This window comes from Bubalus bubalis, chromosome 5 (assembly GCF_019923935.1).
Source record: "Bubalus bubalis isolate 160015118507 breed Murrah chromosome 5, NDDB_SH_1, whole genome shotgun sequence".
NCBI lineage: Eukaryota > Metazoa > Chordata > Mammalia > Artiodactyla > Bovidae > Bubalus > Bubalus bubalis.
This window is the reverse complement of record NC_059161.1, coordinates 37,087,518-37,100,185: the sequence shown is the minus strand read 5'-3', so window position 1 is coordinate 37,100,185 and position 12,668 is coordinate 37,087,518. Positions and strand designations below refer to the sequence as shown.

The following is a 12,668-nucleotide window of genomic DNA, read 5'->3' as shown; positions in this document are numbered from 1 at the left end:
TCCATGGAGTCACAAAGAGTCAGACACGACTTAGCAACTGAACAGCAATCATGAAATAGCTATTTCTGTCTTTTCTTAAACAATAATATCCATGAAACTGCATGTCTGGTGGGCTGGTTCTAGATAACAACGTTCCAGTACCACCTGAAGCCACTCCTAGACCACCAGTCACAAAGGTTCTTCTCTCTGGAGAAGATCAGAACACTGATGATCAGAACCTGCATCATATTCATCTTTGTATCCCTGGTATTAAGATTCACAGGTTCACAAACAATATGTGTTCATCAGAAGAGAAATTACTAAACTGCCCTATAAGGGAGCTAAATGTTTGAAAATAGCACTTACTGTCTACCTTCTAACACAGGCCGGAAGGCAGGAGCTGTGTACTGTATGTTCTTGTACTTGGTTAGAGCACGGTACTGGCCAAACAGGCGGTTCAATAAAAATGAAACAGGAGGGAGGAGGGTTCAGGATGGGGAACACATGTATACCTATGGCGGATTCATTTTGATATTTGGCAAAACTAATGCAATTTGTAAAGTTTAAAAATAAAATAAAATTTAAAACAGAAAAAAAAAATAATAAAAATGAAACAGCAGAGGCATCTATGATTGGGAAAAGCAACAAGAAAGAGGAGGGACAGGCCTTGGCAAACACAGAATCTGAAAGTGAGCTTCCTGACTCAATGCAGGTGTTAAAAATCTGGAAGCGAACCCAGCCCCTCAGCCCCCAGGACAGGCCCTGAGGTTAGGGGTGAAGTCAAGTTCCCAGGCAGCATTTTAAAACCAGGAGCCTATAGTTACATATAGCAAGTAAAATCCTGATAACTAAGAGCTAGACAGATGCTATCTACTTAAAGTGCACTGCTGCCACTGATGAATGATTGTTTTATGACAAGAATTCAACCCTCCAACAATCCTAGTAAGGTAGGATTGTTTAGCTTCAATTTACCACAAAGAGCCTGAATGTCAGAAAAAAGAGAATGACATATAGACTAGGGAAGAAGGGAGGAGAGGAAAATAGCCATTTGGAACTATGTAGGTAAACCTGCCTTGAAATCACGATGGTAAGAATACCCTAAACTGAGCTTTCACTGCCAAGTGGCTGGATTCAATCCCTGGTTGGGGAACTAAGATCTCACAAACTGTGGCAAAAAAAAAAAAAAAACCAAATAAAACAAACAACACAGCTGTCTCTTTACCCAATGTTTGCTGAACTGTGGCCAAAGCCCATTGAACACAAAGCAACCTAGAGGATATCTCAACCAGAACAGGAAGGGAGGATGGCAGGAAGGACTTGACCTGTGGGTGGGACAACTATCATGTAAGCTCCCGATTTTGCAGGGTGGTATCATCCTGACCTCACAGGGAACCTGGGTCTCAATGAGGTTTATATACTTTCTCAAAGCCACAAGTGCCTAAGTGTCTCAACTGAAAGCCAAATCCAGACCCTTTGTCTGCAGAGCCTTACTTCCCTCTATACTAAGGTATCCCCTCTGGGAGTATTACAGAAGGACAGGTATTTATATATTGTTTGTTAAGCTAGTTCATGCTATTTGCAATTCACAGTTAAGATGGAAAATTGTCAATTAAGACAACTAGGACTTGTAACTTTAATGTGTCTTTCAGTATGAAGAAAAAATCCTGAGCCCAATTGAATGCAGGTTGATATAACGTGCTCCGAGCACAAAAATGTATCTAAAGAAAATGGGATATAATAGCGTTTTCAAAAGGGAAAAAAAAAAAAAACAAAAAACCCTTCCAAACCTGTATCGATTCACATAAAATAAATTGCTCAATCTATTACAATAAAAACTAGGTGATGATTCCATGTCGCTGAAAAAAAAAAAAAAAACAACCCCAGAGCTTGCGGTAAATTCTTGCATCAGAAAGTCAACAAGTTCCAATAAGACACTGTCAACCACCTTTGCCTTGTCCCCAGGTCAGCCGTGCCTCTTGCCTCGGCCAAATGTCATCTACACGGATGCCACTGGTCAGAGGACGGCCGCAGAAGTGCTAAGCAAACACCCGCTGACAGCAAGCTGGTCACCTCCTGGGCGGGGGTAGCAGGCCACACTCGCTCCACAGCCACCGTTCTGTATGTTACACACCCATGTGCCCAGGGCAGAGGGCCGGGTGGTGAAAAGACCCCGGCCTCCTCCAGGGGCAAACTGAGGGTCTCCACGTGCCTTTTCTACAAGAGGGGTGATACCGCCCACCCCACGCCATCCCAGGAAACACACACAGCGCGGGAAAGCACTGCACTCTGTAAGGTGAGTGCGGCACGAAGCAGCTGCTCAGGAGCTAAGGCCCTTCTCATCCACCAGGAAAAACACTTAAATGAAAAATACCCAAAGGATATTTAATTAGTCTAACATTACACTAAATTGTCCAAAAGAAGATTCTTCCCGAAATTTAAGACATTCCAGAGCAGAATTTTAAAAACTAATCTGGGACTTCCCTGGTGGTCCAGTGGTTAAGAATCTGCCTTGCAGTACAGGGGACATGGTCAGGGAACTAAGATCCCCACGTGCCTCAGGGCAACTAGAAACTCGAGTTCTGCAACTATTGCATGCCGCAGGTTCAACTGCTTTTTCTTTCTTTATGAACCAAACACACAGGACATTCATCAGTCTGAGGAGACAACAGACAAAAAGACTGACTTCTCTGAGATTGGCTTTCCAAATTCTCTAAAGATATTTAACGAGGTTGGGTCCAAAGCACTTAGGAGTACAACAAATTATATTCTTTGTAGAAAAAAAGGCCCTGTCAATTCTTCAATGCAAAGACCTTCCAAGTTAGCCCAGCTCCTCACCATGGTCAATTACCCAGGACGAAGCCCCATCGACAGCGACTCTGCTGAAGGCATTAATATTAACCAAGCTTTTCAGGAATCTCCAGTCAGAAAGGGTGGAGACATCAGCTCCGTCTGCCAGTCCTCCCCAACCCTTGCCAGTACTTCTTTTCAGCTGTTCTCCACCGAATTCCGCCTCTCCTGTCCTTTCAGTTTTTCAAATTTAGTCCCCTAGAACTTCAATCTCAAATCTGATTCACAACTTGCCCCTGCCACTACCAGCTAGACTGAGGGGACTTGGTCTGCTCTTTCACCTTTTCCCCATTCCCATCCTTTTAGGGCTCTCTGGGCACAGGTCTAGGTCTAGCTGTGGGTCCCCTGGCTATGTGTTATGTATACCGGTGGCCTCATCAAATGTCATGAGTCAGTGTAAATGGTGTGCAGGCCTCCTTGGGCGCTGCTTAATTCCACCAAGAGCCTCATCACTGAGAACCCGGGTGTTCAGACCACCAGCAGTCCACCCCCCCACGCTCCTTTTGGCCTGAGAAACTTGCTGGCAGCACTTGGTGTCTTTCCTTCCTCTGGTCCTCATACTCCTTGACAGTAAGCCAACGGGGTCCACTAGTGTCCTTCCACGCCCACCACGAGGCAACAAGACTGACACTCGGTAGGAAGTGACCCCGAGCCCTCCCCAAGCACACCACACCGGTCCCTTCTCATCCTGCTGGCACTGGCTGATAAGGCGGCAGCCTTCCCCTTGCAGGAAGCCTCTGGACACAGAACAAGGTACCCACATCTCAGCCTCACAACCTGCCTCAACCTACAGCACAGAGCAGTAGGGGCTGGTGACAGGGATGGGAACAGTGACGGGCACAGCCTCTCTCAACACTCCACAGGCCACAACGCTGACAACGATAATCTACAGCCTTTCTGCTCTGCGTATGCAGCCTCGGATGCAGTGGTCAGTGGCTGTCCTCCTTCTAAGTCTCAGAGTAGGTTCAGCTGAGGGCCCGGGTAGCCGATGCTCAGACAGCAGGGAAAGTCACACTGGACCTGGAGTTTCATGGTGACACAGTGCTGGCCCCACACAGTTGGGCAACTGACTAATTCCGATCGGACACCCGTATTTTAGGCCACTAACCTCCACAGTGGGGGAATGCTCTAAAAGGCACGCACAAAGATCCACGGCATATAGGAAGAAAGTATTACAGCCAAAAATAAAATTTCATTGTATTTAGAATCACCACCATTTAACTTCTATTTCGTGTATATGTTTTATAACAGGTATAGAATTAATAGGTTAATATAAATATACATGGGGATATGCACAAACATTTTAATCACAGGCTTGTGTGATCAGTCTGAAGACCACTCTTCTAGACCAGTGGTCTCAGCCAGGATGCTGCTGCCCTGGCTCCAGTGACATCCTGCAATGTCTGGAGACACTTATGGTTGCTGAAATTGGGGGAGGGGTTACTAGCCACCTAGGAGCTGGAGGCCAGGGACGCTGCTAACATTCTACAATGCACAGGACAAGCCTGACCTCTAAACAATTGTTTGGCTGAGCTTGAGAAACCCGGCTCCAGATCAGTAAAATGGACAGTGTGTGTATCTGAAGGCGGTATAACCAATGTGGAGTACTGTCCCCAGCATCCATTCCTGCTTTCTCTGTCCCAAATTTCTTAAGTCATATAGTTTAGACAGGCTTCCCTGGTGGCTCAGCTGTAAAGAACCAACCAGCAATGCAGGAGATGCAGCAGGAGATGGTTTGATCGCTGGGTCGGGAAGATCCCCTAGGGAAGGAAATGGCAACCCACTCCAGTATTCTTGCCTGGAAAATGCCATGGATGGCTCTTTGTGATGTCTCACAAAGAGTCAGACACGACTTAGCCACTAAACAACAAATAGTTTGAATGGGATTAAACCCATTTCTAGTTTAGTCCTAACTCACTTAATCAACATAAAGCCATGTCATCTATTCAGAGATGGCACATGATTCAGCCCAAGATAAGTGGCATAATTCCCTGGGGAGCAATACCGCTTTCTTTAGAGCTGGATGCACGTCCAAGTTGGTCCAGTCAGAGTTAAGCTCAAGGCTTGTTCAGTGGAAGAGAACAAGCTGAGAGGTGCTGGAAGCCGTTCTGTGTTCATGCAGGGACCAACCTTGGAATCAAGCAGATATTTCTGGAAAGCAGAGCAGTCATCAAGGGGCCCCACAGTGACACTGTTGAGCTATTTAGGTGAGCCCTTCCTGAAGCCTGTGCCGACTCTAAAATTTGGGTATACATGCCAATAATCAAGGCAGCTGTAAGTGAATTTGACTTACTACTTATAACTGAAAGTCTCCCAAATGAGCCTAGTCAATTAAAAAAAAAAATTATACCCAAGCTTCTCAAGAAAGTACTTAAAGGGATTAACTATTATCAGTAATCTTCTAAAACACACTGAGGACTTGTGTTTCCAGTGGACTATGTTTCTAATGGCTATGAGGAAATTCCCTGGATATTAATTTAATTTCGTTCCTAAAATCCTGCTCTAGTCACGGATGCCAAAGCCAGAGACCACTGGACTACTCCATACCCAATACCTCTGGGATATTCCATTCAATGAAACCATCCCAAGGGCTTGAACAGGGCAGCAGAAAGGCCATGAATAGCAGTTAAATCATACATGTCTCAGAGTAGCAACAAGAGGCTCTCTGAAATCTATCTGCCTGATTTTCTAAAACAAAACAAAACAAAACTTATGACCTGTATTTTTCTGCACCTTTTTCTTCTTTTACTACTTGTCCTTCCCCTCCCCCTCATTCTCTACCTTCTTTCATTCTTCCTGCTCATAACTGAAGTCTCCTGTTTATTATGTAAAGATGTATTTAACTGTTTATCTTAACCCATGTAGGCCTTGCTTGTTCTTTTTCTAAAGCCTGTGGATTAGGCTCCTCCCCTCTACTTTATAGCAGAACAAAGCTAAGCTGGACCATCACTACTACAATACATACACTCAATTTTTTTCTATAGTCCTTCTGTGATCAAAGATGAATTTTTACCTTTTGATACAATTTTACCTTTTAACTCTGAGCTGTAAGTAACAAAGAGAATTTTAAAACCTAGACGTTTTCAACAAGAAGCTGTTTTCTATACATAGATTCACTCAATTTAGACACTAAAGCTAAGACCAAAACACTCTTTATCATTGCTACCCAACTGACAGTAAACTGGTTTCCAGACTCACAGCTTATACCTAACTACAATATGGATTCTACTGACTAATAATATGGCCAGACACCCTGTGATCCCTAAATTTGGAGCCTTTGATAACTTCTCCCTTTCATCTGCTATCTCTATAGTCACTATCTGAAAAAAAAGGAATGAATGCCTCTTTACACATAATTTTCTGGAATGTTTTATTTGAATACTTAGCACAAGGCTTAGAAGACTTTGATTATACAAATTCTGTGTTCACTCAGTAAAAGCAAAATACTTGTTTTCTGATGCCGCTAATTATCCTTTAGATGCTATTTTCTATACCCTACCTCACTTAGGAAAAAAAAATGAAGTAGCACCCGAACAAAAAATTCTACCGTGGACTTCCATGGTGGTACAGTGGATAAGAATTCGCCTGCTAATGCAGGGGACAGGAGTTCGATCTCTGGCTCAGTTAGATTCCACACGCCAGGAGGCAACTAAGCCGGCGCGTGCGCCACAGCTGCCGAGCCCCTGGCTCTAGAGAACTCCTGAGCTCCCTTGCTCTAGGGCCCATGCTCCACAAGAGAAACTCCCTGCTTAGTGCACCTAGATAAAAGTCTGTGCACAGCAACAAAGAGCCAGTGCAGACAAAGATAAATAAATAAGGACTTAAAAAACAACTTTACAGTACTTTCTGAAATGGAAGAGAATCAGTATCTTTTACAAACACACAAATCCAAAATGTTACCTTACGCTAATGTGGCCGGAGGAGCCTGGTGGGCTGCAGTCCATGGGGTCGCTAAGAGTCGGACATGACTGAGCGACTTCACTTTCACTTTTCACTTTCATGCACTGGAGAAGGAAATGGCAACCCACTCCAGTGTTCTTGCCTGGAGAATCCCAGGGATGGGGGAGCCTGGTGGGCTGCCGTCTATGGGGTCACACAGAGTCGGACACGACTGAAGTGACTTAGCATAGCACAGCATGTTTATAATTACAAATACAGTAGTGCTTTTATTTGGGACAATTTAACAGGCTACATACCTCCAGGTTAGATGCACAATACCTTTTACTCATCTAGTTACTCGTTAAACAAGTAGCAATGATGTTATCTCTAACATGTGGGGGTTACTGTATTTGGGATGGATCAGTGAAGAAAACAGACACGGCTGCTACCCGTGAGGCTTAAACTTACATGACGCATAAATTGTAAAAGGAATCTTTCATCCAAAGATAATACATTAAAAAAAATGTTGCCTGTATGAAATACACTGGAGAAAATCAATTTACAGCCTTAGTATACTTACATAAGCCTTATATAAAATACATGGGCACACTATATATGTCTTATCAAAGCTTCTTTAATCATTGTAAATAAATCATGCATCTTCTCTATATGGTTCCTCAGCAAATATATTAACGTATACCTAATGAAAGTGAAAGTTGCTCAGTTGTGTCTGACTCTTTGTGATCCTATGGACTATACAGTCCGTGGAATTCTCCAAGCAGGAATACTGGAGTGGTAGCTGTTTCCTTCTCCGGGTATCTCCCCAACCCAGGGATCAAACGCAGGTCTCCCACTTTGCAGGTGGATTCTTTACTGTCTGAGCCACAAGGGAAGCCCAAGAAAACTGGAGTGGGTAGCCTATCCCTTCTCCAGCGGATCTTCCCGACCCAGGAATTGAACCGGGGTCTCCTGCATTACAGGCAGACTCTACCAACTGAGCTATCAGGTATGCCTAATACTTCAAAGCTAACACTTAGCTGATACAGATTAAACCTGCAGGGACAGGGACAGTACAGAGTACAACAGGTGACGGCTGTCCGCAATGAGGGGAAAGACTGAACTGTGAACATATCTTAGATTATATCATTTTTAAAACCTTAAAGACATTCATATCCCCATTAAAGTACAGTTTAAAGGTCCTGTAAATACATTTAGTGACAAGAGAAAACACCACGCCATAAAAGTAAGACCTAAAGCGTATAATCCAGGCCATCAAGCTGTAATCTAAGGACAGCTTATTAGAGCTATTTCAGGTGCTAAGTACTCTCCTGAATGCTGCTTGTTCACAACCAGAACCGCCAAGTCATTCCACGTATGTATGCTCAGTCACTTGGTCATGTCTGACTCTTTGCAGCCCTATGGACTGCAGCACTCCAGGCTTCTCGGTCCAAGGGATTTTCCAGGGAAGAATGTTGGAGTGGGTTGCCACGCCCTCCTCTAGGGATCTTCCCGACCCAGGGACTGAACCCGTGTCTCCCGTGTTCCCTGGCAGGCAGATTCTTTACCTCTAGCACCATCTGGGAAACCCAAGTCATTCCACAGGGAAAGTATAATAGATTTTTCTCTGTCATGAGGCCTACAAATGGAAGGGCTACTTTGGAGGATTTCCGTGTTTCTCTTAATGGGATGGGCTCAAATAGTAGAAAAGGAATGATAGGTTTTGTTAGGGAGTAACAATAAAATTGGTTTAGGTTTTTCGTTTTGAAGGTGCCACCCAGATTTGGGGATAGGAGAGAAGAAAGCAGAAAACAGTAGAATCCCTAAAGATACTCAAGTGAAAGTGTTAGTTGCTTAGTCAGGTCTGACTCTTTGCGACCCCATGGACTGTAGCCCACCAGGCTCCTTTGTCCATGGGATTCTCCAGGCAAGAATACTGGAGTGGGTTGTCATTCCCTTCTCCAGGGGATCTTCCTGACCCAGTGATTGAACTCAGGCGTCCTGAATTGCAGATTCTTTAGTGTCTGAACCACCAGGGTAGCCAGAGACACTAAAAACCAACATAAATGAATAAGGTTTGCTCACACAAAGAACCCACCCTAGGAGACGGCTAATGAAGGTGCTGATAGCTATCAAAAGTCTTAAAAATGTGTTTTGACTCAGCAATTGTACATACCATGATCACAGTTTACCCTCAGGAAATAATCAGATGACTACACAGGTACACATAAAGATGTCCAGTTTATAATGGGAAAAATTAGCAATGAGGACTTCCCTGGTCATACAGTGGGTAGCAATCTGCCTGCCTATGCACGAGGCACAGGTTCGATTTCAGGTCTGGGAAGATTCCTCATGCTGCAGGCAACTAAACCCCAAAGGCCACAACTACGGATCCCAAGCTTTAGAGCCTGCCCTTGAGCAGAAGCCACCACAATGAGAAGCCTACACATCACAGCTAGAGAGCAGCCCCCACTTGGCACAACTAGAGAAAGTACTTGCAGCAATGAAGGCCCAGCAGAGCCAAATATACAGTGAATTTCAAAAAAATGAGCAATGAGAGGTCAGAAAGAAATTATGTAATCAGAATAAATTAGGTAGCCCTGTCATAAATGATGGTAACCGCCTCACTGAACTCCTGCCACTGGGCTTGGAAATGTTTACATTCTTCACTGCAACCATGGAACGGTGAGGGTTGATTAGAAGTCTATTCAGAGAATTCATCACCACGCTGCCATCCAAACTCAACATATTTCTAAGGAGGAAGCAACACATAAAGAAGGGGAGCCTATTTTAAAATTAACTATGAAATTACCTTTGCTGCATATATATATGCACACAGACCTGATTCTGAAGTGCTTATTTCTAGGTGTTGGTTTGTGGGTGGTTTCTCCTTCAGTTCTCCTCTTTCTTAAAGGGCAACGCTATACTAAAAAGATGACTATTAATAAAAACCTGACTATTACAGGTTAATTTAGGAGCATTTTTGCCTCTGCAAAAAACCCATGAAACTGCTTTTAATAATGTAGTAAATTTAAAAGACTATATGAGTTGTTTTGGGTGTCATTTTTATTTTCTAGGATCTAAAATTAATTTTCAACTATTCATAAGTCTGTTAGACCTGGTAAAAATATTAACTCAGTACCATCAGTGATAGCATTAAACTTGTTTGATGTTAGTTTCCAATAGCTATTCAATAAATAGGAGAAATGTGACAAAGTCTACATTAAAAAGCAGGGTCTCTGATTTCTTTTCAAAAGCAGTTAAACTCAGTTCTCTGGAAAGAGGGCAGCTTAACAGTGGAAGCTAGTTACTTTGAGCAAAGCAACACAGCCTTCCAACAGACAGGGTGGGACCACTGCACTGCCTGATTTTAACTGCACAATACACCCACCCATTTGATATTTTAGCTCCTTTAATGTTCTTCCCGAAAAGAACTGGAAGCACTGTATTTTAGGCTAGTGGGAATGAGTCAAAATCCAATTAGCTACTCTGAAAGCATCCTTTTCAAATACTTATTTTCTTTCTTGCAGATCAGCAAGGAATCTTGAACTGCTAATGAAGGAATAGAAACCTGTTAAATACAATGGCCCCAGGCACCACCCTAATAAACCACCGTTTTAATCAGTTTGAAGCTGTGCTGGCTAATGCAGTTTTCCTCCATCACAAGGAAAAAGGCTGGTGCTCCAGTAGGAGAATCAGCAGCCAGAGGGCACTGTGAAGGGCGCGCTGGGAGATCCAAGTCGACAGGGGAATCGATCACGTAGCGTGCCTCACAGAGGCTGCTCTACAGCAAGGAACTCTCTGGGTTCAGAATACAAGCATTTAAAAAAAAAGACCACCTCACTAGAAACAGTAGATCAAAATCACTGAGAATAAAATAATTAAAAAAAAAAATCCCTGTTAGCTTGAGAAATGACTTTAATAACATGGCCAACTTGTTTAAAATCCTCCAGAATGACAAATCAATATTCTGTCTTAATTTAGGAAGGCCGCCCCCTCCCCAAACCTTGTGTTACTCTCAAAATAAATCTCAATGGAAAGATGAAGCAAAATGAGAGGGAAGGGCAGAAGAGAGATGAATGAGAAATCATGCCTATGTCTGAAGAACAATCAAATTTTCTGACAGGAGAAACAAAGTACCTAGGTAAACAACTACAATAAAAGTACCAAAACACTCAGGAACACTCTCATCAAGGGTTATTTTTGCAGACAAATTCTTCACCACTGCTTGTGTGTAATAAGGAACATATATGGGTAGCAACTAAAACACAAAACCGCAACTAAAATACTCAAATCAGAACAATAGGATAAGTGCTACTTTATGTAGAATTGCCGTACACTTAAAAATGGCTGTGCCAGGCCTGTGAGGTCCTTGAACAAGACTCCAAACATCTAGAAGACTCCAAAAGGACCTAAAGGCTGTATTGAAAGAAAACAAATCACTAATACAAAACATTTTAACTTCCATCTCCCGAAAAACAAAAACACCAGCTCCCTTCCTAACCTCCCTAAAAATACGTTGCCGCCACTAAACCATAAGAGATGCCATGACGATCCGCCAAATGATGCTTTCAAAACAGGGCACATCTTAGAATTACGTTGTTTCTGACGCTCCAACCAGCAGGTAGGAAGCATTTCAACACACCTTCCCGTTCTCATTTGATCCTGCGGTCCCCCATCAGCCCTCCCACCGGTTGCTGACCCCAGCATCACGGTTCACCGGCACTTCCCAGGCCCCTGCTGATGCCCAATCCTGGCATCTCTACCGTATGAACTCGTCCCTGCGCTACACTGAGGAACTCCCGGGCCACATTGAGCATCTCCAAGCCCGCCTAGGGCCTTCGGGAAAAGGCCTTGGGGGATTACTCTGAGGTCGCTAAGTGCAGCGTGGCCAGACAGGACCGCCGAGCGACACTCGTCAGACCAGTCACTAATTGTTTAAGAGAAGAAAAAGGAGAAGACGCCGCGGGGATGGGGATGGGCGTGGGCGCCGCGTAAAACCACCGTCGGGGGATGTGGTCTGGAGGGGGACAGGGGGACAGGCACCGCGCCCCTCGGGCCTCCCCACTGTTCCATCGCCCGGACTTCCTCCTTCGAGAGCCCGCATTTCAGCCCAGGAAGGGCTGGTAACCGGCCCCGGTGCACCGAGGGTGCGCGGCGCGGCAGAAGGGCGGGGGCGCGGGGTCGGGCCGGTAACTCACCCGCCGGCGAAGAGGTGAAGCAACGTGTTCTCCTTCTGCTGAGTCCCCGTCGCCATGGCCGCGCCGGCTCCGCGGCCCGCAGCCGCTGGGTGCCGCGGGCTCCAGGCGGCTCGACGGAGGCGCGAGGTAGTCGCTCCGCTCTCCCGGCTGCTCTCAGGCGGCCTCCGGTGCCGCCTCCATGCGCGCGCAACCCCGCGACCGGCTCCCTCAGCTCGCGCCCTCGGCCGCGTGGCTGAAGGCGCCTCACCGGCCACTGCAGCGCGAGCGCAGCAGCCAGAGGGAACCAGGCGCGCGGCTGTCACGTGCGGGGGCCGGGTCGTGACGTCACTAGGCGGCGCGGGCTGGGGGCGGTGCGCGACGGGGGTGTGGGCCCGGATTCCGCGCGCCTATTGGTCAGAGGGCGGACCTGGGCGGAGCCACTGAGCAGCCCGGGAGGGAGAGAAGGGTGGGAGCCGCGGGAGCCAATACGCTTGGAGTGAGAACCGGCTAAAGCTGCCTGGTCCCTGATCCGGGAGGCTTAGAAACTGGGATTGGTGGAGCCCAGCGAGACCATGCGCCTGGCCTTTATTCATTTTTATAGTCGTTTACTTTGTGATACTTAAAGTGTGTAAAAAAGTATAGAAATTACGTATGACAACTCAAGCTCTGTGCTTATCACCCAGTTTAGGAGAAAAACAAGATCCAAACAGCTTTAACTCCCAGTGGTATCATTTTGTGTTTTCTTTGATTTTTCTAGAAGTAGCTTTTTGGTCTCTTTTCTGATCA

General features: G+C 45.3%; 1 protein-coding gene across 1 annotated transcript in view; it reads right to left on the bottom strand.

The window, feature by feature from the left end:
* SLC25A33 (solute carrier family 25 member 33) overlaps positions 1-12,284 on the bottom strand; it is a 30,272-nt gene extending 17,988 nt beyond the window's left edge. The window contains exon 1 of the mRNA XM_006076690.4: positions 11,904-12,284. Within this exon, the coding sequence (XP_006076752.1) occupies positions 11,904-11,959 (56 nt within the window). The 5' untranslated portion in view covers positions 11,960-12,284. The remainder of the gene's footprint in view (positions 1-11,903) is intronic.
* Between the last annotated feature and the right edge of the window lie 384 nt (positions 12,285-12,668).